This window comes from Malus sylvestris, chromosome 7 (assembly GCF_916048215.2).
Source record: "Malus sylvestris chromosome 7, drMalSylv7.2, whole genome shotgun sequence".
Classification (NCBI taxonomy): Eukaryota; Viridiplantae; Streptophyta; class Magnoliopsida; order Rosales; family Rosaceae; genus Malus; species Malus sylvestris.
In genome coordinates this window covers 34,931,304-34,956,564 of record NC_062266.1, presented here as the reverse complement: position 1 = coordinate 34,956,564, position 25,261 = coordinate 34,931,304, and the positions used below count along the sequence as shown (strand labels likewise).

Genomic DNA, 25,261 nt, shown 5'->3' with positions numbered 1-25,261 from the left:
CTTTTGATGAAAATGTTTTCAAACCAATCCTTAGTAAAATGCAAGTGAATCATGTAAAAGCATTTCAAGTGCTTTTGGAACCCCAAAACATTTACTCCAAAAACTCTTTCAGTCAATTTAAAAGCACTTCCAAGTTCCAAACGAGTTCTTACTATGAAATTGGCTCAATGTTGTGCAAAGATTCTTTATGCAGTAAGATGCGATGGTTTCGTTTAAAAACATTTAAGTATTGTTCCATACGAATCAATATAATGTACACACAAAATTAACACATGTTGTTTGGACCCAATTTTACATCATCTGTCCGAGTAATCAAGGCCGTTGAGTAGGCATACTTCTACACTGTCGATCGAAAAATGAAGATATTTTTGTTATTGTTAAAGGATAATATTATGATTTTTGTCATATTAATTATCTTTTAATTATCTGATCATTATATCTTCAAACATGGACAATTCGAGTAAACTTGGGATTCCTGCTATCAGATTGGAGAAGCATGGTGGGTAAGGTTTGGAAGGTTAAGGTGCATGGATGGGATGAAATTGTGAGGGGATTAATGCAAGCAATGGGATACCAAGATACGGAATGCATCCATATGGGTTTTTGAGTAAAACACAATTAAAAATTAATTTAATACTCATGGGGTCAGGATGCATGCGACATTTTTGGGAAATGATGACAAGCCTAGGTGGGCTAGGCAATGATGATAAGAAGACTTTTATTTGGATAGGTTTTTATGAGGTTTAGAAAATCACAAAAGTCTATTTGAAGGATATGCTTTGGTATCTGAGGATTAATTTCAGTTTCGCGGAGTATGAATTGCAGTGGGACTTTACAAGTTATCAGGCACTGCCAAGGAAATATGGATGCTATAAATACAGAGTCGCAAGCAACATTCAACACCTCTAATTCAACACACAAAACTACCCTACGCAAACCCTCTCAACAATTTTGAGATTTTTTATTTTCTTTTTCGCTGACACATCTTCAGTTGGCATAAACAGCACTGTGGAGGCAACCGGTGATATCTTCAGTTGGCATACACAACACTGTCGTCGTAGAATCAGCCGATCTCGCATCATCTTCAGTTGGCATAAACAGCACTGCGTCGAGGGCGACTGGTTACCTATCCAAGTCTCGGTCGAGAAGGATTTCCGAATCCTTGTTGGTCGAGATCATCTCATCAGCCTTCTCGGCGAATTGAGGTGTTACGAGTTACTACATTCGGCACATTGGAAGCCAAATCTGATATTGAACTTCGCTAAGTTAGCAGCCTTGTCTTCAGGCTCTAGAACTCGAAGGCCGAGACAAGTTCCTTCCTCGGCCACAATCGCAAGACACAGAAGTCAGCCGCGCACCCAACGCAATATCAACATATTTTACTCCTCAGCCAAGCTTGGCCGACGAGTTGGCACGCCTTGCACACAACCGAAGAACGTAGTTAGCTTACTAATTACTCGACTTATGCGCCACGTAGGCTTGGTAGTTTTTAGGGTCAACACATGTATTAGCGCATTTTAAATAGAGTTTGGCCTTGCACATTTTTAAATTTTATGTCTACAAACAGCCTTACCCGTGTTGATATTTTTATTTTATTTTTGGCTAGGAAATAGACTTTATTAAGCTAAAGAGAATCTCCGGGAACACCTAGAACCCGTACAATCAAATACAAATGCTTGGCGTGCAGCCACGAGGAAGCACCTTATTCCAAATACAAATATTATCAACATTGTGATCAATAAATGTAATAGCATATGCAAGGAAGTTGACTTCTTTATAAATATGTTGCCATTGAATAGATTCAAAAGAGATTGCCACCCGTTTAATGTCCTCGAACATAGTTCTGAACCTTCAATAGATCTTGTATCAGTCGAGAATCCCGTGTTGATATTGGTGTATTACTATTAAATGGGAACAAACAAACAAAAAAAAAATTTAAATGAATAAATAAATAAAATAGAAGGAAGGAAAAAGGGGACAAAGCTAAAAGTGCATCGTGAGGCATGTGAATGTGATGAGGTAGTTGTGAAAGGTTTATGATGGAGAGAGTGAGAGGTACACTACACGAATTGCCCGAAGAACCGGAGGATGCTCTCACAGTTTGTTATAGACATGAGATGCCTCGCCAAACACATCTTTCAGTTTCATGTCCCATTCATGATCCATTCGATCACATGTCAATATGTTTCTTCGGCACGTGCGGACCCTCTTGGCAGATGCTGGAGCAAGCCGCACGTACCTTGGTCGGGCCAAAAAAAATATAAGAAAACTAATGAAAATGATTTGAAAACTTTGAGTTTTAATTAAAATGACAAAAATGTGTTGTAAGTGAATAGTACTAGGAGTAACTTTTTGAGTAAAAAAGTCTTTTTAGTTAAAAGTGAACAATACCGGAAGTGTTTCGTTAAAACTGCCTAAAAATATAAGTCTCACATTTTACATATGATCATGATTTAATATGCAGGGAGTATGATTCTCTTCCTTCTAAATTTTTCTACTTTCAAATTCTTTTGTATTTGAATGGTCATGATTATACAATGTCAACATTTTGTTTTGACTTTTTTATAGAGAGAGAAAAACAAAGAGGAAAGTGAAAGAGGATAAGAGAGGAGGAGATTTGGAAGGGAGATAATTATACTCCATCATACAAATAGCTGAGTGCCACATTCTGAAGAGAATTTTTATTGTGCCGGAAACACGATCCGGTAAACCAAAGGTAATAATATAATTGTTTAGAATTTTTTTTTCTTGAAATTTCTAACCAATTGTATTATTACATTTGGTGTTCAGAACCGTATTCACGACATTAAATTTCTTTCCGCATTTTGATGCCAGCAAGCATCCATCAAGTTCATGGTTCACCGATGGCAGGCATCATAATTAGTTAAAATTTAAAATAAAACAAATATAATTAAACGGAGGAGGCATTTAAGAGATCGGATCTCTAATTTTTTTTTAAATGACGATTAGTTATAGGACACACTATATCGAATTTTAACGATCTGAACTATATATTTTTCAAGTTAGACTTCATAGATCATCTTTGCAAAATAATAGTCAAATCAGAAATATTTGAGACATCTAATTGGGTTAAAAAAATTGATGAACACTTTGTTCTATATGAAATAATGAAATTTCATCGTAATAATTAAATAGGCAAATAATTTCAAATTAAATTGAATTTTTACAGAGATTATCTATGAATCGAAATTTATAAAACAGATAGTTCAGATCGTTACAACTAATCCCTATTTTTACCCAAAATTGAAAATATTTTCTAATAAGGGGCCTGATTAAATGGGTACGCATACAAGACATGAACAATGATATTATTGCATTTTTCTTTGGAGATGCTCTTCAAAGATGCTCCGAAACCAACCACTTGGTTATAAAAAATAAAAAAAAATAAAAAAAAAAGACACAAAAACACACTCGGAATCGTATTCGACTTGCACTCTCCTCTCGCTCTCCCTTCAACCACGTATTCCAGTTGAAGTGAAGAAGATGGAGCTAAAAGTTCTGGATTACATTTTGGTACCAGCAGGCCTCCTACTGATGGTGACTTACCATCTATGGCTTCTATGCCGAATCGTTAAGCAACCCAACAAGACCGTCATCGGCATCAACTCCATCAATCGCCGCTTCTGGGTCCAAGCCATGATGGAGGTAACTCAAACCCTATAAACCCAAATGTTTTTTTTTTTTTATCATCGTTTAAAAGATCATTTTTACAATTTTTTTATTCATTTGTAGACTGATTAAGAATCTACCGTGTTTTAAAAGTTCCCGCCTAACGCCGTTTAGGAGTTAGGCGACTGGTCATCGCTACGATTAATACTTAGGCATTTACAAAATAAGAAAGGCTGCTAGACCAGGCGTTTGGTCTGTCGAGATCCGTTTTAAGCACCCATTTAGGTCGCGATTCTTTCTTATTTTTTGTAAGTGTAAGTAGACATTTATGTATATAAGAAATAAGGAAAACTAATAAAAATTGTTTGAAAATTTTGAGTCTTAACGATAAAGACAAAATAAAGGGTAAAGTGAATAATATTAAGATTGACTTTTAGCGTAAAAATATGGTTTTTCGTTAAAGTGAACAGTACTGGAATCTTTTCGTTAAAGTTCCCTATAATATATAATAAATTTAACTAAAATATGAAGAAGTAAAAAACCGTCTGGGCCCGCCGAGACACTTAGGTGCTTGGCCCCTGCAAGCTGCCAGACTAGTAACACCTTTTAGAACCTTGATCATCTATATAAATCAAACAAGTTGACGTTAAATTATGAAGATACTAGTTACCATAACCCTCGTTACTGATAAATATACGGATGGCTAAAGGGTAATGGTGATAAGAGAATAAATGGTTCAATTATGACGTTTTTACAATGAAATGATTTCATGTAGTAATATAAGGACTTTACATGTAAGGATTATCGTTTGCATGTAACATGAATCCTAGAAATCTCTACAAAACCAACATGAATGATAAAGATTGAATCTTTAGTGACCAATGTTGAATTTGTACATGCAGGATGCTCCAAAGAATGGTGTTCTTCCGGTGCAGACGCTTCGAAACAACATAATGGCATCGACCCTTTTGGCCTCGACCGCCATTACGCTCTGCTCTCTCATTGCCCTCTTGATGACCAGCGGCACCAAATACAGAACGACTTTATTCGTCTTTGGAGACCGAACCGAACTTGCATTTTCAATCAAGTTCTTCGCCATTTTGGTGTGTTTCTTGGTGGCATTCCTCTTCAACGTGCAGTCCATAAGGTACTACAGCCATGCCAGCATGCTCATCAACGCGCCGTTCAAGAGGATGTTGTTGCCGCCGCACCAGAAGCAGAAGTACCTCACGACAGAGTACGTTGCCACAACCGTGAACAGAGGCAGCTATTTCTGGTCCTTGGGCCTCCGAGCATTCTACTTTTCGTTCCCTCTGTTTCTGTGGATTTTCGGGCCGATTCCTATGTTCTTGTCGTGCATTGTTTTGGTGATCATGCTGTATTTTCTGGATGTCACCTTTCAGTTCAATTGGGTTGTTGCGGTTGCTGGGGATGAAGACCCGATCCTCATTAAGGGTGATGAGGAGCAAGGCTTGTTCAATGCACCGGGGATGACACGTGACGGTACCTCAAGCGAAGTGTGTGACTGATTTAGGATACCGTCACTCTCGGTGGATGGATTGGCAATTTAATTTGCAGAGAATAGAATAGTTGCAAAAACTAGGGGTCTGTTTTCATACCCTTATAAAGTTATGTCAGATTCAATAAAGTTTAATTCAACTGCCATTAAATAAGTTGATGTATCATAGCATTACATATATGGAATACTTGGGGTCTGTTTTCATACCCTTATAAAGTTATGAACTATAATGTTCAGTTTGATGGATTTTGGCATTCTTCGTACAAATCGATAGAGACAGATAAGGAAAGTTCACGCATGTACCACACAAATCGATCAAAAATTCCTTTATGCTTCCGTGTATGGCTAGAGATTCAATGGCTAAGGTTTCTCGTTGCATACTAGAAAAACCCCGAATTTTATTATCCTTGAAATATCGTAGTCACTCTCAAAAAGGCACCAAACGTTTACATGGAAGTTATGCAGAAAACAAACAGAAGGGCTTTATTTTTCCTTACCCAACAAGCTAGCTGGGGATGCAACACAGTTTGTTACACAGATGCCTCACAAAAGAGATCTTTCAGATTCATGTCGAATTCATGATCTATTCGATCATGACAGTCAAAACTTGGGCCATGTTTCAACGATTCGAGTTCCAAGATACATAGAATCATGCACTTACGAAGATGAGCAACCGAAGCAGTTACATTTCATATTACTGAGGACGTTTATTTACATTACCTATCGTTGGCTGAAAGTTGAAACTCTAATAAAGTATATTATGCATCTCCCACCGTCTCCCTAGCATTGCTCTATATTTTATTTCAACGAATAGAATGGTGGACACCCGATGCCCGATCAAATAAAAAAAGTTATATCATGAATACACAACCCCTTTTTTTTTTTTAATTTTTAATTTTTTATCTTTGTTAACCGTGTTACCTCTTTAAATCATAACTACACAAATGTTTAATTAGTATATGAGTCATTTATATATAGTCCAGAAAATATATAAAGAAATAAGAACATAAGTCATCCAATCGAATTCAACTTCGAGGTTCTGTGTATTTGACATTTTTCTTTGGAGATACTCCGAGACCAACCACTTCGTTATAAAAAAATCACAAACTCACCATCGTAGACGTATTCCACTTGCACTTACCTCTCGTTCTATCAACAATATAAGTAAAGAAAGGAAGGAGGATTATAACTGAAGTGAAGAAGATGCAGCTAAAAGTTCTGGATTACATTTTGGTACCAGCAGGCCTCCTGCTGATGGCGGCTTACCATCTATGGCTCCTATGTCGAATCGTTAAGCAACCCAATAAGACCGTCATCGGCATCAACTCCATCAATCGCCGCTTCTGGGTTCAAGCCATGATGGACGTAAGTCAAACCCAACAAACCGAAATGTTTATTTCCTTTATCATCATCTAAAAGACTACTTTCAGAAAGTTTCATTCAATTTGTAGACTGATTAGTCATCCATGTAAATTTATCGTTAATGATAAATATATATATATATATATATATATACGGATGGCTAAACGGTATAATGATAAAGAGAATAAATGACTGATCGGATTATGATGTTTCTACAGTGAAATGATGCCATGCATTCATATAAAGAAAAATGACTCTCTAGATGCATGGATTATCCTTTTGCATGCGTCATGAATCCTAGAAATGCCTACAAAACCAACATGAATGATAAAGATTGAATTTTACTGACCAATTTGGATCTGTATGAAATGCAGGATGCTCCAAAGAATGGTATTCTTCCGGTGCAGACGCTTCGAAACAACATAATGGCATCGACCGTTTTGGCCTCGACAGCGATCATGCTCTGCTCTCTCATTGCCCTCTTGATGACCAGCAGCAACAGGGGAGCATTTTTCGTTTTCGGAAACCGAAGTGAGTTTGCGTTTTCGATCAAGTTCTTCGCCATTTTAGTGTGTTTCTTGGTGGCATTCCTGTTCAACGTGCAGTCCATAAGATACTACAGCCATGCCAGCATGCTCATCAACGCGCCGTTCAAGAAGATGATGTCGCCGCCGCACCACAAGCAGCAGTACCTCACGCAAGAGTACGTTGCCACCACCGTGAACCGAGGCAGCTATTTCTGGTCCCTGGGACTCCGAGCATTCTACTTCTCGTTCCCTCTGTTTCTGTGGATTTTCGGGCCGATTTCGATGTTCTTGTCGTGCGTTGTTTTGGTGATCATGCTGTATTTTCTGGATTTCACCTTTCAGTCTAATTCGGTTGTTGGGGTTGCTTGGGATGATGACCCCATTCTCATTAAGGATGATGAGGAGCAAGGCTTGTCCAATGCACCGGGGATGACACATTGTGATGGTATCTCAAGTGTAGTGTGTGAGAAACCACGTCACAGTGCGTGATTGATTTGGAATTCTCTCACTTGATGGATCAGCAATTTAGTTTGCCGAGAATATAATAGCATACAAAACTAAGGAGCGGTTCAGATTCAATACAAGTTGAATCCAATTGCAGTTAAATAAGTTGATGTAACATAGCATTATATATTTGGAATTTTCTATGCAATACACGTATGATATGACAGAGACAGTTAAGGAAGTCCACGCAAGTATCATAAAAATCGATTAAAAATTCCATTATGCTTCAGTGTATAGCCAGAGATTCAACGGTTAAGGTTTCCCGTTGCATAATAGAAAAATCCCGTATATTATTGACCTTGAAATATCGTAGTCACTCTCAAAAAGGAACCAAACATTTACATGGAAGTTTCTCAAAAAACAAATAGAAAGGTTCAATCTTCTCTTTGTTTAAAAATGGAAGCGCAAAAACGAAGCTAAAGCTAATACTTGGGCAACTGCTTTCTTGCAAATCGTGGGGCACGTGATAAGAAGCAAATTAAGTCAACAATATTTAAACGTACAGTGCACTACTATCTCTCCACAGACTCTTTGACATCTCATAGTTTAACTTCAATTTCGATACTAATAAAACATTGTGCCAAAAACATGAGGCGGCAGAGAGTCTGTAGAGAGTCTCACTTTTGAGAGTGTTCTTAGCATTTCTCTTTTATTTTTACTTACCCAACAAGCTAGCTGGGGATGCAAAAGTTTGTTACACAGATACCTCACAAAAGAGATCTTTCAGATTCACATCGAATCCAAGATCCATTTGATCACGACAATCAAAACTTGGACCATGTTTCATCGAATTGAGTTCCAAGATATATAGAATCATGTACTTACAAAGATAAGCAACCGAGGCAGTTACATCTCATATTACTGAGGATGTTTCTTTACAGTCTCTTTCATTGGTTGAAGGTTGAAACCCTCATAAAGTGTATTATGCATCTCCCACCGTCAATGTGTCGGGTATCTTCAAGATGTAAGAATTTTAATTGGCATGCTTGGTTCAAGCTTGAGCTATACCTACCAGCTTACTATTAAGTTTGATTGTCGGATCTGCAGATGGTATTCAACATAACGGTATCTGACATCAGAGAGAGATGGCGAAATAAGAGTTGATATGGAAACAAAGCATACTTAAAACGAGTTATAAACAATGCGGAGCATGCTTACTCGTTAATGTGCAATTGTGCGACCAAAAGTTCTTTCTGTTCACGTCGTAGATGGCATTCACATGCATGTATTCTTGTCAGTCACGCCTTAATGTCGTCGAGTTTCAATTTCAGCTTCATGTTTCCGGCTTGAACCACTATTTCCTCTTTAGATGGATCCACTGTCAAAACTGCAGCTTTCTTTCCAAGGGAAGAAACAAACACCATATTGCCAACCTTGGGAAGCTCAAATTTAACTGAAATATAAAGTGAAAAACTACTACTTAAGTAAAACACATTCTTGGTTGGTAAAAACTCAACCCAAGAAGAGATTTGACAGTCAATACTAAATAGGTCTCGGAAGTTCTAATTGGTTTATGAATACCTGATGGCGATAAAGAGGATGCACTCCTATTTTCCGTTGAATGTCCATCATCTATTCTTGTGCGTTGACTGTTAGTTTCCAATTTATGCTGGCTTGTGTGCGTTAAAGTAGGTTGCAGAGATTGAATTGCAGATGCACGGCGTGTTCGTACTTTTTTGTGAAGGATAGAACGGGCCATTGCAGCAGCCTCAGATATTTCTCGTATCTTCCTATATCTTTGATCACTACTATGTTCCATAGTCTTCCTTTTGGCAACCAACAGTTTCTCATACGACTCTCTTGAGAGCCTACGAGTACAAAAATGAACTGATTCACTGTCTGTAACCTGAGATTCATCTAGGCATCATGACTTAGCTTTTATGTTATTTTCTCTTTCTAAAATTTGTTCCCTGTTCAAGACTGTAACACTAAGTTTATATCAGCATTATCTAAACTGGGCAGAAAAATCTCACATCAGATGATGTTGTCCTTCATGTAAAAGCTCTTGAAAATCCTGCTTTAACCGTTCCATGTCAATTATCACCTGCATTGGAATTTGGAATGAACAGATTCATTTTAATGACGTGAAGAAAACGAGAGATTTCGAACAGAACTTGAGAAAAGCTACGCATGTTACCTCATCTATTCCTGCACTAGCTGCACCATATAGTTCACGGGCATTATCTACAACTTTACCAGGTAGTCCTAACCTTTCAGCTATATTGATTGCATTTGAACGGCCTGCGGAATAAATCTCAATCCTTCAGTCATTATGTAGTAATACAACCGTATAATGTAACAATATATGGGAACACCACACGACTACTAATAAATTACATAGCATGGCTCTTCCCTTCTGTCACCAGGATAACGGATTTAAAAAGAAAAATCAGAACAAAGGCTAAATTTGTTTGTCATAATGAAGACCTGGTACTCCCCAGAGAATCCTGTAAGTTGGCTTTAACTTCACTTCATCAAACTCCATACATGCATTTTCAAAGGCCTCGTTGCTGTCAAAGAACCAATCTCATCAACATGAAACAAAGACTTTATAGCAGGACACATACTATATGGGCTCATATAGATTTCAAGTAGGAAGATGGGGCAAACTTCACTTCAATCAACCACATCCAGAACAAACTATGACCATAAGTCTGACAACCATTTTTTCTTCCTACAAACTTGACGTGTTAAATAATTGAACTGTCATTAGTAATGCAATATTTGCATCTTTAACTTGTATGTCATATACCTGTATTTCAGGGTTTTGAGTTCACCATGATGTGTTGTAGCAATTGTCAACAAAGCACCAGTTTCGGCAAAAGATTCCAGGAGAGACATCCCCAGAGCTGCTCCTTCGAGAGGATTTGTTCCTGCACCAACCTAACAAACGCAAAAGGAGTTATGTAATACCTGTATTCATTTTTATTTCCTTTCATTTTTCATATTTTTTTTTCATTTAAAAAACAGTCAATTTAACCAGACCTCATCTAGTAGCACAAGTGAACGATTTGTTGACTGTGATTGGATGTCCTGCATGAATCATAAACATATAGTCAAGAATTTTCACCGAAACTCCTGCAGTAAATGTCTCAATCAAGTTTTTGTCTATTCTACCTTTGTTGTTGATCATGTTTACCATATGGAAGCTTTACTAAAGACAAGGTAGAAAAACTTTCAGAAAGAACTTTTTTCTTACGCTTATATGTTTTAAGTGGCTGGAAAAGGTGGAAAGCGATTGGGTCAGGGATTGTTCATCACCAATGTCAGCAAAAACTGAATCAAACCAAGGGATTTGTACTGATTCGGAACATAAAACATAAAGACCTGCAATGTGTAAAAAAGGGGGTTACAAGTGTTGAAAGTTGCATTTGTGACAATTTTATATCCCTAAATACTTTCTACCCGTTTGGAGAGCGATCTGTTTTCATTTCATAAACCTATTCATCCGAAGTGTCTGTGGACTGGATATTAACAATCTCAGATTGATATGAGAAAGCATAACAATTACAGTATCTGTACAATAGTGAGACTACTAGTAAAACTTAAAGGAATGACTAAAAGAATTAAGATATGTTAGATAAACCTGATTTTGCCATCATAGCTGCCAATCCTACAGTCTTTAGGCAAATGGTTTTACCCCCCGTATTAGGGCCAGTGATAACCAAAACTCGTGTTTTTTTAGCTATGAAAAAATCAACTGGAATTGGTCGAGCTTGTTCCAGTTCTTTAGCCTGGAAAACAGAGGTAAAACATTATTAACAAAATATCTGTTTAATAAATATAGAGTGTCTGCACACTAAGAGATAAGAATTTCCTGCCATCTGTATTATGAATAATCACCCTATTAAATTAGAGATTACCTTCAATTCTAAGGATGAAATATTGGTATCTTTTCCTGCTTTCTGTGCAACATTTTCTCCTTGTACTTTTCTTTTGATTTCCTAGTAACAGAACAAAATGTTTAATACATACTTGTCAAGAAGTAAACTACTGACTGTTGAAAGGTGGCACTCACCTCAATGCAAGTCCTATTGATCGCCACTCTATTAAAAGAATACAGTAAAAATAAAGTCGAGTTTAATTCATATAACAAATGGGCACCAGATTACAATTATGAGTTATCACATAAGTACCATAGTGGCATTCTTTAACTCCTTCCTAGCCTTCTGTAAATTTTCTCTATGTTGGTGAAGTAATAGAGGATGATAAGCTTTCGGCAGATACAACACCCATTCACTCTTTGAGGGATCAGATACTTGTTGATGTTTGTTCCCTGATAAGTTGGTCAAAGTGGAAGGGCCATGCCCTCCTGGTAGAAATATTTTTGGATATGTTCCCCCAAATGATAGACCATAAGTTGCTCGGGCATGGACCTACAAATTAACAGCCCAAACTAATGAATTTCCAACCAAAATAAGAGAAAAAGTAACAGCCGTAATGGTATTTAGAAAAAAATCCATGAAAATATGATCATGCAGTTGGAATGTGCTTCAAACTTGAGTAATGATTCTGAATTTTGTGAAGACTGCTTTTGAGGCATTCAAATTAAGGTATGAAATTTTTTTCTTTACCTCTCCCAGACCCTGCGTAAAGCGGGAGCCTTGTGCACTGGGTACGACCTTTTATTGTTCCTTTTGTTTCTTTAGAAATTAATTGATTCCGTTCAAGAATAAAATGAAAGAGAGAACGAGCTGAAAGAAGATATCATTGAATGGTGGCAGCAACCTACCACATCCAATTGGATTATTCTGTTGGATAGTTGTTCAATGTTATCAAGATCCATTTGCATCTGTACAGAAAACAACAACAAGATAAACGTAAAAAAAGGGAAAATATTATATAGCCAGAAAAAGAATAGTTATACCACGTAAAGCCAGAAACCTTTTCTGTTAACATTGAGAGAACTTCTGCCTCAGCTTCTGAAACTAGTACCCTTGTTCGTTGCAATTCATCATTTAGAGGGATAGCAGATAATGGCTCGACAATGCTTCCTATGCCTGAACGACTATAACATTATATCACTTTCAGGACTGAATCAATCAACATCTGAGAGAGAACTACAAAATATGATCAAGACCTTAAAACAATAAATAAAGTGTTGTTTGAATGCTCAGAGTTGATAAAAGTTATACAACAAACTTTACAGACCTGGGCAACAGCAGACCCTTAAAAATTTTCAGTTCGTTAGCACTTGATTTAATGCACCACCTGCCATCAACATTACTCACTTCCTGAACCAATTACAGTATAGTAATTAGGATAATAATCTTGAAGACATTACGATATACATCCCCGAACTTGAGCTTCTTACCAGGGACGGCGTTTCACTCTTGTCATTCCTAATTAGGCTGTCCATTAACTGATTAATCTGAACAGCAGAGCAATAAGTCATACAATAAGTTGTGAATAAGTATGAAGAGAAACAGTAACCTCAAAACCAAGAAATTCATCGTCTTTTCAAATCTCCATGGGCGACGATAAAGAAAATATAAGAACTTACCTTTCCCTCAAGCGTCCGAACTTGACTGCGTAGTCGTTTCAGATTAGGACTCTAAAACAAGGAACAAAAGTTTTGAATGAGGCAAGAACGCAGGGGAAAAAACACCATAAATACAAAGTAACACAGTTAGTAACGAACCGCAGAGTCTTTAACACTGCCATCTTCATCTATAACTTGCTGTATCAGCTTAACTAGTGACCGATTAACTTCGAATTCCATTATCTGTGCAAGCAGTTAAAAGTAGATACATATGAATTCATTGAAATGTATGTTAACAATCGGTACTACTTTATTCGAAATTTCAATGTTGTACAATTTACCACTTCCGAAAGCGGCATAAAACGTGTGTACCAGTCTGCATCTTCCTTGATAGCAGCTTTCAGATTACTCTGCAAATTCTCCGCGTACTGCAGCATCGCCACCACAGCTAGCGCTTCGTCTCCGTCCACTGGCGAACTCCTCCGAACATGTTGTATGGCAGATTGCACCTAAAATTCAGAGAGAAGCGGGCAAAGTCATCAAATTTTCAGGAAATGAATGACAAGACGCATGGAAATTTGGAAGATTGCTTACCAAAACGACATTGACGCCGGTGAAATCCAAAGAGCAACCGCCGTGCTTGCACATTTCGACTGCGGCGTTGGTTTCGTGCAAAAGCCTGAGGCTTTCTTCGTACGTCTGACTCAAAGACCAAAGCTGTGCCTTGGTGGCTTCGCGGCCTAACGAAGTACGCGCGAAGGAGGCGACGGAGTCACAGAGCTTGTCCCATTCCAAAACCCTAAGGCTGTCGTGGTGGGCCTGCGATGCTGTGGCGGACTGGTAATTTAGGGAGGAGATTGAGGCGGCGCGTTTGGCTTTGAGTAAATTACTGGCGCGGTGGCCGAAATTGGTGAAGGTGAGGAAGACGATGGGGTTGGAGATTCCAAACGGAGCGCAAGAAAACAACATTTCTGGGAGCTCTGTGTGGCGGTGGCGGAGCGTTTGGCTGCCAACGGCTACAAGTGGCGGGACTGGTTTCTCAGAGCTCACAGGATGACCAGACAAGGCAGCGTGTGGTGTTGGGCGACTAGCCGTCTTATGGATTGTGGGCCGGGTGGCCCGCATCCGGAAGTCCAAAAACAATTTTGGCATGTAATGGGCTCAAATTAATTGAAAGAGATTCGTTGACCATTTGGCCCATTTCAATGTCAAACGTTATAATTTCATACAAATAATCAAGATAAAAAGCAAGACTACGTATTGATTTGGTACTGGTGTGCTTTTATAAAAGGTGGATATTAAAACTGAGCTCAAAAATTTATTTGGTAAACACTTAAAAACATCTTATTTTCACAGTTTTGGGTGAAAAAAAAGATGAAAACGTGAAGCAGCAAAAATGAGCTTATTCTCACAGCAAAGCAGAATAAGTTTTTTTTTTCAAATCACAGCAATACCAAGCCAACCCGCTGAGAAGCTTAATTCGATTTTCTTGCATGTACATATACAAGTGATCAAACAATGATGTTCACCTAAGGTCCTCATTTTAAGGACTCGTGACGACTCTTTTTTATAAGAGCCGTTAGATTTAATCAAACGGTACATGTTCATCTTAACTTTAAAAATTCAATCGTTATCTATTTTCCAACAATCTGTTTCTGATGAATCAAACCGTAAGCACAAAGGCCTATCTGTATCCTCCTCTATTACTCAACATGTGCATTTTTGCTCACCACCCTCTAGTGGTGGTAATGTTCATCACCTTACCTACCACCGTTGAATGAGTATAAATTTTGAGATTTGTATCTATCCACTACACAGATTATGAAATTTAAACTTATCTAACCGTGATAAATAGGGTGGTGAACATCACCATCACAAGAGTGGTGAATGAAAGTAATTCCAGTACTCAATGATGTAAGAGAGGCCTTCACCGTATCAAAGATAAACCTAATCAAGAAAAAAAAAATTAAAGATACAAAAGATCACGACTTTCTTGCACAACACGCATGTTCTTTGTTTTTCTGTGTGTCTGGGTCATATCAATTGATCAGTTAAATGGTCTCTGCGTTGCAAGAAGATTAAAATGATTGAAGCTTGCTTGACCTCCAAGAAACCAGCAAAATCATCATCAACTAATGGTCGTTGTCGATTCAGAACAGCCCGAAAAGGACCGCGAAGCCGAGGACGATCAGCCAAACAATGTGAACCAGAAGCAGCGCCTGAGCAGAGAGAGGGGCAGACCCCCCGTTGCCCACTTCACAAAACCCTAATTTTCCTACTTTGACACCGGCACATTGTGCCTCTTGGCACCCACACCAGTAGGTAACCCCGTCCACCCCACACACCGGGTCTGGTCTAAAGCAGCTTACCGGACACATGGGGCGGGACAAGGGTGACTCCACTTGTGCACTGCATCGATCCGCGGACGTGGCATCTGAGGGCAACCGGAGATTAATCATCGTAGATGATTCGTGGTCGGATCGAACTGTAGTGAAGGAACAGAAGACAATGATTGGGAAGAGGCTCAGGAGGATGAGAGGGACTGGCACCGATTTTGCGAAATGGGCTTCCATTGGATTTATGAATTATTTCACTCAACTTACCACGCAAAGGCGAGCTTTTTCCTTTTCTTTCGAAATCAGGAATAAAAACGGATGGATTTCGAAAGGAAAGCGAAGCGAAGCTCGTCTTTGTATTTTGCAAAACCTTAAGAAATTTGAGGAGGAGAAATCATTTAAACTTAAATTAAATTAAATCAAAATAATCTCAGCTCCCCAAAAATCCTTGTTGATCTTCTTCTTGTTCCCTGAACCTTCCCCAAATTTGAGAGATTTGATTCTCCAAATCAGGTCAGGTTAGGTTTAAGGATTTAGAAATTATGAAGTTGGCGAATCTGAGTTTACCATGGGAATGTTTGATCCCTTTTGACTACTTGCTCAATATATCCCCTCGAATTTCTGTAAAATTAGGGAGAGGATTAGCTTAACGTCCAGTTCAATCCCTAATTTTTAGGTGTTTAACGAATGGAACAGAGATCGGACGCGTAATGTGCCTATTTTGAGTTTGATTTGCGCATCTACGGTGTCGTTTTTGCGGCTGATAGATTTGGACAGTGAACGCTGATGTCGGCCGGATTTTTGGGGCAGCCATTGTTCCCGCTTCTTTTTTAGTCACCAGCGGCGTTGAATTCATTACAACTATTACGTGTATTGATTGTGGATTTTGGCGCGTATGCCGTTTCTTTTTCCGGAAAGCCTAAGGAAATGCCACAAAATATATCGTTGTATTAAACAACAGAAAATGTTATTCACATATCCATTTTACCTCTCACGTACTCTTGCTAATTTATTGTATTACTGATCTTCTTCAATTCATTTGACCGGACGGCTGAAAATTGGGAGGAATGTATGAGAAGGAAAAATAAATGTGTGAATATCACTACCCTAAAAAACTTCCATCGTGTAGTATTATTACTAGCAAAGTTTTTTTGGTCGAACTTTTAGTGCAGAAATTGAATTTGTTTATTTATGAGCTAGGTTAGTTAATTTTTTAGTAGCGAGTTAAATAGTTGTTAGGGGAGAGGAATTATAGTAGGATCGTACATGCACCAAGATATACAAAGGTATTGTTTTCCGCCACTATGGTAAAGCATCATCTACTGAGCTAGGTCAATTAATTATATAAGTGTAATCCCTCTAATTGCACTCAAGCTCAAATTACTTATGTCGTTTCTCTATAAAAACAAAGGAGACCAAACCTTCTACACCTAAAATAGGTGTGGTCTCTCTGTGGCCTCAATAAGTGACTAACACGTATTTATGATCTTAACTTTGCTTAATTTTGTTTTCATAAATTTAATATGTATCTAACACTCATTGAGGCCATAGAGAAGCTACACTTATTTTGGGTACAGAAGATTTAATACAAAACGAAGGCTTTTTAAACAAAAGACTTAAGCATCTCCCATTCTTGATGGAAAACATTTTACCTCCCAATCATTAAGTAACTGTTACACGAGCAGTAATGTTTTGATGTAAATTTGAGATCAAGGATCTGAGATCGCTTATTCACTTAATCAAACGATCATAGTTCATCTAGTCATAAGATTTATTACAATTATTTTTCTGCTAATTAAAGCAAAAACATGTTTACACATCTTTATTGGAGATACTTTCATTGTTAGAACTAGCTTGAAGGGGATATATCATGCCTCGAAGGGGCATTTGGCAAGGAGATCCGTTATCGCCTTTTCTTTCCTTATTTGTGCAGAAGGATTTTTATCCTTAATCCATAATGAAGCGAGGATGGGACGTATCGGTGGCATGTCGGTAAGTGCTTGTGCCGACCCTCTATCACATGTTTTTTTTTTTGCGGATGATTCAATGCTTTTTTGTTAAGCTACGGAGCTTGAGGTTCTGAATGTTAAGGGTTTGCTCCAACAATATGCTACAGGGTCTGGATAATTCATTAATTTGGATAAAAGTTTGGTACATTTTAGTGTGGGGTGTTCACAAGGATTGAAAGCTCACTTGTCACAGATCTTAGGGATTAAACACCAGGAAGGTTTTGGGAAGTATTTGGGCATTCAAGCAGATTTTGGAGTATCAAAGAAAAGCGTGTTTGAAGAAGTACGGAATAGATTAGATGAGAGAATTAATGGGTTAGCGGAACAATTTTTGTCAGTAGCCAGGAAGGAGGTGTTGATTAAGAGTGTTGCGGCTTCTTTACCTATATACATTATATCATGTTTTCAATTGCTCACTCAATTGGCAAAGGAAATTGAACAAGTTATTGCAAGATTTTGGTGGAGGGATCAGAAGACAAAAAAGGGAATTCATTGGATGGCTTGGAACAAAGTTGCAAAATAGAAGGATTCTGGTGGTCTTGGGTTCAAGGAGATTATTGATTTTAACTTAGCTATGTTGGCTAAGGTGGGGTGGCAACTCATATGTAATCCGAACTCATTTTTGGCTAGAGTACTGCAAGCTAAATACTATCCTTCTGTATCATTCATGGATGCACCGGTAGGTAAAGCACTTCTTGGGGTTGGAAGGGGATTTACAGGGAAGGAAAATTCTAAAGGCTGGTGTACGGTGGCGGGTGGGGGATGCGAGGTGTATTCAAACTGCAACAGACCCATGGTTGCCTATACCAAGGATGTTTCGATCTATTTCACGTCATCAGGATATGCCTATATTGGTTGCCAACTTGGTGGATCTGGGGGGTAATTGGAAGCGTGAGGTCATTGAGTTGTGCTTTAATGAAGAGGAAGCCCGTACTATCTTAAGTATCCCACTTAGTCGATTTGGATGCCCGAATCGTATGATGTGGCATTATACACAAAATGGAGTTTATTCAGTGAATCGTATGATGTGGCATTATACACAAAATGGAGTTTATTCAATGAAGTCTGGGTATATGGTGGCGCAAAAATGAGTAGAAATGGGAAGCTCGGACGGAAAGGTGTGGGTCAGTCTAGTATGGCTGATAATGGGGATTCGGTGTGGAGGGATATTTGGAGATTGAAGGTTCCACCCAAATTATGTCATTTTGTTTGGAAAGGGTGCAGGAATATTTTGGCAGTGCGTACAAATTTGCAACGACAGGGGATACGTCTGGAGACTAGTTGCCCTTTTTGTGAAGGTGAGGTGGAAACACGGGTACATATCTTATTTTTTTTGCCCATTTGTCCGTGTTTTTTGGTTTGGTTCCCCGCTTCAATTAGATGTGACCATGGTGGTCGGTGTGGATTTTTTGGAATGTCGGAAGTGGTTATTTGCAAAATATGGTAAAGATGGGGAGGCTTGTGACCTTATGCGATGGGTGGTTGGTGGTTTATGGAGGATATGGAAATGTCGAAATAGTTTGGTGTTTGAGAAGGTTGAGGTAAAGCCCCTTGTTGCGATTCAATTACTTAAACAACAATGGGAGGAGTTGAAGGTTTGTGAAGAAGCATAGGTGCACTTGGTACCCCGTGGGCAGCAAGTGAGTAAAGAGGGTCTTCAAGGGTGGATCAAGCAACCTTTTGGAACTTTTAAAATTAATTGTGATGGAGCATAGCTAGACTGGTATAGGTGGTGTTGGTTGGGTGGTGAGGGATTTTGTGGGCATCTTCAAAGGTGCTGGAGGTGTTGGAAAATTTCCTTGTGTCTCGAGTATTATGGCCGAAGCAGAAGCATTGCGAGTGGCTTTGTTGGCTTGTGTGGAGAGAGGCTTTGAATCTGTATAGTTGGAGACTGACTTTTAGGTTCTTGTCGACATGATTCATGGTCATGTACAACTGGAGGCAGTTCTTGATGGTATCTTATGGGATATTCATCTTCTTCAGCAACAATTTGACGCTATTAAGTTCTTATATACTCCTCGTGCCTGTAATGAGGCTACGCATCTTGTGGCTTCTTATGTCACGCGTGTGGGGGGTAGTCATACTTGGGATGGTTTTGAACCAAAGTGGTTGTTTAATACTCTGGCATCTGATGTAAACATTTCGATTTGTATTTAATAATATTCAAATTTCAACAAAAAAAATAAAAAGATATACCATCTAATCAGAACGAAATATGAAATGGCTACATTTGTCGCGGGTTTAACCCATTCGATCACCCATTTGAAAATTACGTGGCTTGATCCGCAAGGAAAGAACCATATGTTTATAGTTTTGCTTAATAGTTTTTATTTTTATTTCTTAAGGGAAACAATTAGTGGCAAGTCAAGATTATCCACCCATTTCGAAGACCGGAAAGACTCACAGAAACATTTCAACCTCCTTCTGACCACAAGTCTGGCTTCCACACATTTTGCTTAATAGTTTCAGTTTTAGTAATTAGTATAGTTAATTGGTATTTTATTTTATTTTTTGAAGGGGTTGTTGCTCTAAATTTTGGGAACAAGAGACACGCGGTGAAGGGGACAGCCGCACAAAATTTGAAAACGACCAACTGTAATAACGAACTGGAAGACCACCTCCTCTAATTTCCCAGCAAGAAAATCGGAGGAGAAACAGAAGTAGAGTTGTCGGGTTTGAAAATGCAGGTAATTGCCAGGCTGATGACCAACAATTTCTCCTAAACATAAGACCTCTTGTTCCACTATATGAACCCATTCTGTCCTTAATCATTTTCCCTCAGCCTCAAACACCGCCCCTCCTCTCCTTTGATAAATTAATACCTAATATCCCGGACCCCGACGTCCAACTCCAAAACTCGCTCACTCGTCCCATCAACCGAATCAAATCATGGGAGGCTGTGCGAGCAAGCCAAAGGAGTTCGACACCCCTCGCCCAGAGACCCTCCCTAGCGAGACCACCAGCCCCAAGAAGGCTGATGGCCCTCAGGAGGGTGAGGCCACTACTACAACCACCACCGCCACTACCAACCAGGATGCGAAACAAGAGGAGACCACCACTGAAGCACCTTTGGTAGACCTCTCAAAGCCAAAGGAGAAGGAGGCTGAGGCTGCGGCCGAGGCTGATGTGGTAGCAACTGAAAAGGACCAAGCCGAAGTTGTTGCCAAGCAACTGGCGGAGATTAATCTCGTTGAGGCTGTGAAGGAGACCAAGGGGAAAGAGCTGGTGGAGGAGCCTGCACGGAAGGCGAAAGAAGAGGAGCCTGCACGGAAGGCGAAAGAAGAGGAGCCAGCGGTGGAGATCAATCCAAAGGCCACGGAGGAGGATGTAGCAAAGGCAGCAGCTCCGGCCGCGGCAGAGGACAAGGCTAAGGATGCACCTCTTGTTATTGTTTGATCGCATTGCATGCGCTTCCAATCCAGCTTTATATTAATTAATGTATCCCAAAATACAAGAACCCTAAAGCCATGAAGTTTATGTGTATGTGCCAGAATTATATATTAAGTAGTGAAAATCCTATATTTTAATTCATTTATATGTATATGCCAGAATTATTTATTAATCATGTATGTTTTAAAAATAAATTTTGTCACAAAAAATGTTAATTAGGACCGCCATTTCCTTCTGTAGATCAATCAAAATTTGTGTTACATATCCTGTTGTGTTACAAACTTTACATGGAAAAAGAAAAAAAGACGTCAATATCCATCCTTTGTTGGTATTAAAAACTATTCTAGTCAAAAGAAGACGTTAATATTCATTCTCTGGTGATATTCCAAACTATTCTGGTCGGTTTCAAACTCAAGTGCAACGGGGCAACTGACCTACTCCAAATCCAATGTTCATTCCCTTAGGGGCCGTTTGAAAGCCGGAGATCATTGAATTTTTAAGCATGAAAGAATCCGGCATGAAACTAATAGACAATCATGATCAAGAACTAATCATTCCAAAATTAAAGGAAATTTTATCAAAACATGAACTTCGATAAATCTGTAAAATACTTTGACAATTTGAACATGATACATCAATTACACTAGCATTTTCATTACACTGAAGCATGAAGATTTGATCGTGTGAACGTAATTAAGACAAATATTCGGATGGATTATGGCAAATTCGATATGCTAATTAAGCTGACGACCATTATGATCACTTTCCTGACGCTGCAGGCTCAGCAACCTTCTCCATTGTAAATTCCTCCACATCAGTCTTGCCTTCATCCTTCACAGCCAGCAATATCAGAACCACTAGCAACGGATAGCTCACGGTGTTGAGCGCGAAATTCGTAACCAATTGGGCGAGGAAAGACGCCTTGCGCGTGTCGACTTGCCAAGCAACTGCTGCCCCTGCACTCTGTATTCCCTTGTAGAATCCAACGTACCTGTAAAATACATGCACAAAACACGTATTTAGCATCACAGTTTAAGGCCAAGTCTCGTGCGCGGATTGGAGTATCCAGTCCAATCCAATCACGCGCGCGGAAAATGGCCTAAATGCACAAAGATCACTGAGATTAAAACTTGAGAACCGAGGCACGTTACCTGCTCAGAATTTCAGAGTCATCCGCCAAGGCTCCAATGATCCAGTAAACCATGCTCTGGAACATGGCATCAAGCAACCCGAAGCTGAAATACAACACGAATGGTCCTGCGAAAGCAGATCCCGAGTCCTTAAAATCCAACTTCTCTGGCAAATCGCCGCGAGAGTAGTTGAGCTGGTTGGCAAGTCCGCCAATCCAAATGGCAGTCCCGATGACACCAACCACAGAAATGCCAGCGAAACCCCTCATCCTCCTACTCTTGAAGCTGAAATCCATGATGTGTCCAATCACGACGGACCCCAACATCTGCGCTCCCCAGTAGAACACATTGTTGAATCCTCTGGTCCTCAGATTAAACATAATCTGGTTGACATTGTTGAATTGGTAGGTGTAGAAAAAATTGCTCGACCAAGCTGCCGGGACTATAAGAAGCATTTTCCAATTTATAAACAGCTTGACAATCTCAATGGCCTCAGTTGTGACATTTGAGTACTGAATTTCCGTACACTTAGTCCCGTCGTCCCGTACAACTTTGCTGGGGGGCAGGATAGCGAGGGTTAAAAGAGTCCCGATGGACATGAAAATCATGAACCCGATGTAAGTTGCATCGTTGACGGAAGCCGCTTCGCTCCGGTGGTAATTAAGAACAAAGGGGATTAGTCCTCCGATGACGCCGCCCATGTTGAAAATGCTCCAGAAAAGCGAGATGTACGTCCCCTTTCGATTCGGGGGAGGGTATGACGTCATGATGGCACCTTGACCGACCCAGAGGAGGCCAGCGCCGATTCCGAGGATTGCTCCGGCAACAATAGCAAAAGCCTGGTGCTTATGGTGGTTATAGTAGAGGAATGAGCCGGCGTATAGGACGTAGGTGGAGCAGGCGGAGAGGAGGGTGAGGCGGGGGCCGAGGATGTTGTAGATGCCGCCACCGAGGATACCGAAGACGGCGAAGGTGGTGTAGAGGGCGGTGGAGGCGTTGTTGGAGGCGGTCGGATCGACCTGGCCTCCGCCGCCCATGCCGGAGAGGGCGTTGAACATGCCAGGGCAGCAGAAACAGACGAATCCGATCAGACTCACTTGGACAAACGGCGAGTTGTACCTGAACTTCGACTGGGGCACCTCCGTCCCTCCCGATTCTTCCACTCCTTCGAAACCCATCGAATCCCAGATGATAAATTTAACGACTTTTTGACAATTCGATTATAAAGCTCCTCCCTTTTGGAAGCCAAACCCTTTTTTTCAAGCGATATTCTAAACTAATCTAATTTACGAAAAACGGGATTTGAGTGGAGAGTGGAAGGGTCTGAAATTACGGGTAAAGAGTGTGATGAACTGACAATACGTGGTTGTGAATAGCAGATGGATTTAGCTAGGGATGATATAGTCCAGGACTAATTGCAAGGCTCAAAACGGACAAAGACTCTTGGATTGGACAAAGTGCATAGCAAATGACAATTTCTAGAGTCCAGGCTTTTTCTGGGATTTCAGAATCCAGCGGGGTGTGAGAATGGCGCTGGAGAAAGGTCGGATTATAAACCCATAATCCCAACGGGACGGGATATGAAACTACATAAAAGAAATAAAAATATTACTAAAATAAGAAATTTTTTATGGGGTCAAGGAATCAGTCAGATTCAAATTTTCAATCACTTGTTAGATTATAGGTGGAAAGGAATCTTGTATTTTAATTCCTGTGTGGAAATGGCTATATGGTCCTGTTTGGGCCCAAAATAGCAGTTTGGGCCGAGGGAGGTATCACTTTCGGCCCGGGAAGACTACGGCGAGAAAGTCATGTGGGCTTCAGCTCATGGGCTTCTAGGCCTAGATCGGTTAAATCAGAGTGCAAGTCGAGTCCTAATACAATAGGGACCCTCGACGAGATCAGTAAAACTAGAAGGCGAATCCGGCTCAGTTAAGGACTAGATTCGTAGTCCTAGCAGAGGTAGGACTGATTGAGGTAACGTTAATCCGGAGAAGGAAACCTAGTTCGAATAGGATTAGAACTCGGGCTCGGTGTTCTGCTTCTATAAATACAAGACATTCAGCAATGGAAAAGACCCCACAAAATCAATACAAAATTGCCCTGCGCAAACTCTCACAACTTGAGATCTTTTTCTTTTTCTTTTTTTTCGCTGACACATCTTCCGTTGGCATCAACAGCACTGTGGAAGCAACCGGTGATATCTTAAGTCGGCATAGATAGCTCTGTCACCGTAGAGTCGGTCGGTCTCGCAGTATCTTCCGTTGGTATCAACAGCACTGCGGCGAGAACGGTCGATTACCTATCCAAGTCTCGGTCGAGAAGGGTTTTCGAATCCTTGTTGGTCGAGGTCATCTCATTAGCCTTCTCGGCGAGGTGAGGTGTCACAGTTATTACATTCGGCACATTGCAAGCCGAATTCGGTTCGTGAACTTTGTAAGAAATAGCAGCCTTGTCTTCAGGCTCGAGAACCCAAGAGGCCGAGACGTGTTCCTTTCTCGGCCGCAATCGCAAGACGCAGAAGTCAGTAGCGCGACCCAACGCAGCATCATCAAATTTACTCCTCGGCCGAGCCTCGGCCGACGAGTTGGCACGCCCCGCAATCACCGAAGGACGTAGTTAGCTTAGAATATACTCGGCCTGCGCGCCACGTAGGCTTTGTAATTTCTAGGGTCAACATTTTGGCACGCCCAGTGGGACCCAGTGCTAAACTACGAAGTTCATGCCAATTGAAACACGATCGGTAAAAAAAAAAACAGCTATGGGAAAGTCGACAGCCGATTTACCGAGTCAGAGCATAGGACAGAGTGTGCCACAGGCGCAGAATCCCCTTAGCGTTGGTACACCTGAGTCCACGAGCGCGACTCGCCGAGAGAGAGAACTTAATCTCGGCGGTCAACTCCGTGGTTTAGAGATCCCAAACAGAAACACATGCGTTCTCAATGAAGGGATAATAGAGGAATGTGATGAGGATGGTGGTGAAGGAACAGACCCACCAACGAGGTCATTCCTCCGAAAGCGACTGGACGAGCAGTCTCGGTCAGTCGAGCAGACGTTCAGTCGAGGCATTGACAAGCTGCAGGACGCGATACTCAGTGCCAATGATCGGCAAACCAAACTGCTCGAAATGCTGGTTAGCCAAGTTGGTGGCAGCAGGCCTTTCGATCTTCGCCAAACTTGCTTGCCAGAAAACAACCCGGCACCGATTGTACCGGCCGGGCCTATTCTTTCCCCGCTCAAAACAATTAACTTAGAGAAGGGAGGAGGGTCGAACAGTAGGTCAGACGGGACCGACCAAAGGGTCGAAGCAGCATCTGTTGATATGACCGAAGTTCAGCGGATGATCGACTCCGCTATGAAGAAAGGGCCGAA

The 25,261-nt window shown here is 40.3% G+C and overlaps 7 protein-coding genes across 8 annotated transcripts; 4 read left to right on the top strand and 3 right to left on the bottom strand.

Annotated features, from left to right (window-relative positions):
* Positions 1–3,402: 3,402 nt before the first annotated feature.
* LOC126630735 (uncharacterized) lies at positions 3,403–5,395 on the top strand. Its single transcript, XM_050300892.1, has 2 exons — positions 3,403–3,666; positions 4,533–5,395. Exons 1-2 carry the CDS (start codon positions 3,505–3,507, stop codon positions 5,157–5,159), a joined length of 789 nt encoding a protein of 262 aa, XP_050156849.1. The 5' UTR covers positions 3,403–3,504; the 3' UTR covers positions 5,160–5,395.
* An 812-nt stretch (positions 5,396–6,207) lies between these two features.
* On the top strand, positions 6,208–7,684 carry LOC126630733 (uncharacterized). The gene is made up of 2 exons (XM_050300891.1): positions 6,208–6,514; positions 6,886–7,684. The coding sequence occupies exons 1-2, from the start codon at positions 6,353–6,355 to the stop codon at positions 7,525–7,527; spliced, it is 804 nt and encodes a 267-aa protein (XP_050156848.1). The 5' UTR covers positions 6,208–6,352; the 3' UTR covers positions 7,528–7,684.
* Positions 7,685–8,174: 490 nt separating this feature from the next.
* On the bottom strand, positions 8,175–15,943 carry LOC126630727 (uncharacterized). 2 transcript variants are annotated; one of them, XM_050300883.1, is made up of 20 exons: positions 13,619–15,943; positions 13,366–13,533; positions 13,184–13,267; positions 13,046–13,096; positions 12,857–12,913; positions 12,694–12,776; positions 12,427–12,550; positions 12,275–12,334; positions 11,679–11,918; positions 11,406–11,486; positions 11,129–11,276; positions 10,742–10,869; positions 10,528–10,575; positions 10,295–10,425; positions 9,970–10,052; positions 9,680–9,783; positions 9,516–9,586; positions 9,064–9,350; positions 8,701–8,935; positions 8,175–8,611 (listed from the first exon to the last, which is right to left on the bottom strand). In XM_050300883.1, the coding sequence occupies exons 1-19, from the start codon at positions 14,174–14,176 to the stop codon at positions 8,781–8,783; spliced, it is 2,661 nt and encodes an 886-aa protein (XP_050156840.1). In that variant the 5' UTR covers positions 14,177–15,943; the 3' UTR covers positions 8,175–8,611; positions 8,701–8,780. The 2 variants fall into 2 exon arrangements, with proteins under 2 accessions (XP_050156840.1, XP_050156839.1); XM_050300882.1 differs by having other exon boundaries at positions 8,175–8,583.
* Positions 15,175–15,597, bottom strand: LOC126630323 (uncharacterized). The gene has a single exon (XM_050300406.1). The coding sequence runs from the start codon at positions 15,595–15,597 to the stop codon at positions 15,175–15,177; it is 423 nt and encodes a 140-aa protein (XP_050156363.1).
* Positions 15,944–18,456: 2,513 nt separating the features above from the next.
* LOC126630322 (uncharacterized) lies at positions 18,457–18,982 on the top strand. Its single transcript, XM_050300405.1, has 2 exons — positions 18,457–18,667; positions 18,750–18,982. The coding sequence occupies exons 1-2, from the start codon at positions 18,457–18,459 to the stop codon at positions 18,980–18,982; spliced, it is 444 nt and encodes a 147-aa protein (XP_050156362.1).
* A 1,276-nt stretch (positions 18,983–20,258) lies between these two features.
* LOC126630321 (uncharacterized) lies at positions 20,259–20,765 on the top strand. The gene has a single exon (XM_050300404.1). It carries the CDS (start codon positions 20,259–20,261, stop codon positions 20,763–20,765), a length of 507 nt encoding a protein of 168 aa, XP_050156361.1.
* Positions 20,766–21,331: 566 nt separating this feature from the next.
* On the bottom strand, positions 21,332–23,545 carry LOC126630728 (UNC93-like protein 1). The gene is made up of 2 exons (XM_050300885.1): positions 21,911–23,545; positions 21,332–21,750 (listed from the first exon to the last, which is right to left on the bottom strand). Exons 1-2 carry the CDS (start codon positions 23,065–23,067, stop codon positions 21,519–21,521), a joined length of 1,389 nt encoding a protein of 462 aa, XP_050156842.1. The 5' UTR covers positions 23,068–23,545; the 3' UTR covers positions 21,332–21,518.
* Positions 23,546–25,261: the final 1,716 nt, after the last annotated feature.

What these genes read in the sequence shown, in the direction of transcription:
- LOC126630735 (XM_050300892.1), top strand. Translation starts at nt 3,505, where the DNA reads ATGGAGCTAAAAGTTCTGGATTACATTTTGGTACCAGCAGGCCTCCTA. An exon ending in GGGTCCAAGCCATGATGGAG is followed by an intron (nt 3,667 to 4,532) that starts GTAACTCAAACC and finishes TTGTACATGCAG; the next exon opens with GATGCTCCAAAGAATGGTGT.
- LOC126630733 (XM_050300891.1), top strand. Translation starts at nt 6,353, where the DNA reads ATGCAGCTAAAAGTTCTGGATTACATTTTGGTACCAGCAGGCCTCCTG. An exon ending in GGGTTCAAGCCATGATGGAC is followed by an intron (nt 6,515 to 6,885) that starts GTAAGTCAAACC and finishes TATGAAATGCAG; the next exon opens with GATGCTCCAAAGAATGGTAT.
- LOC126630727 (XM_050300883.1), bottom strand. Translation starts at nt 14,176, where the DNA reads ATGCCAAAATTGTTTTTGGACTTCCGGATGCGGGCCACCCGGCCCACA. An exon ending in GCAGTGTTAAAGACTCTGCG is followed by an intron (nt 13,097 to 13,183) that starts GTTCGTTACTAA and finishes TCCTTGTTTTAG; the next exon opens with AGTCCTAATCTGAAACGACT. An exon ending in AGTTAAAGAATGCCACTATG is followed by an intron (nt 11,487 to 11,678) that starts GTACTTATGTGA and finishes TTCTGTTACTAG; the next exon opens with GAAATCAAAAGAAAAGTACA.
- LOC126630323 (XM_050300406.1), bottom strand. Translation starts at nt 15,597, where the DNA reads ATGGAAGCCCATTTCGCAAAATCGGTGCCAGTCCCTCTCATCCTCCTG.
- LOC126630322 (XM_050300405.1), top strand. Translation starts at nt 18,457, where the DNA reads ATGAGTAGAAATGGGAAGCTCGGACGGAAAGGTGTGGGTCAGTCTAGT. An exon ending in TAGTTGCCCTTTTTGTGAAG is followed by an intron (nt 18,668 to 18,749) that starts GTGAGGTGGAAA and finishes CGCTTCAATTAG; the next exon opens with ATGTGACCATGGTGGTCGGT.
- LOC126630321 (XM_050300404.1), top strand. Translation starts at nt 20,259, where the DNA reads ATGGGAGGCTGTGCGAGCAAGCCAAAGGAGTTCGACACCCCTCGCCCA.
- LOC126630728 (XM_050300885.1), bottom strand. Translation starts at nt 23,067, where the DNA reads ATGGGTTTCGAAGGAGTGGAAGAATCGGGAGGGACGGAGGTGCCCCAG. An exon ending in GACTCTGAAATTCTGAGCAG is followed by an intron (nt 21,751 to 21,910) that starts GTAACGTGCCTC and finishes TGTATTTTACAG; the next exon opens with GTACGTTGGATTCTACAAGG.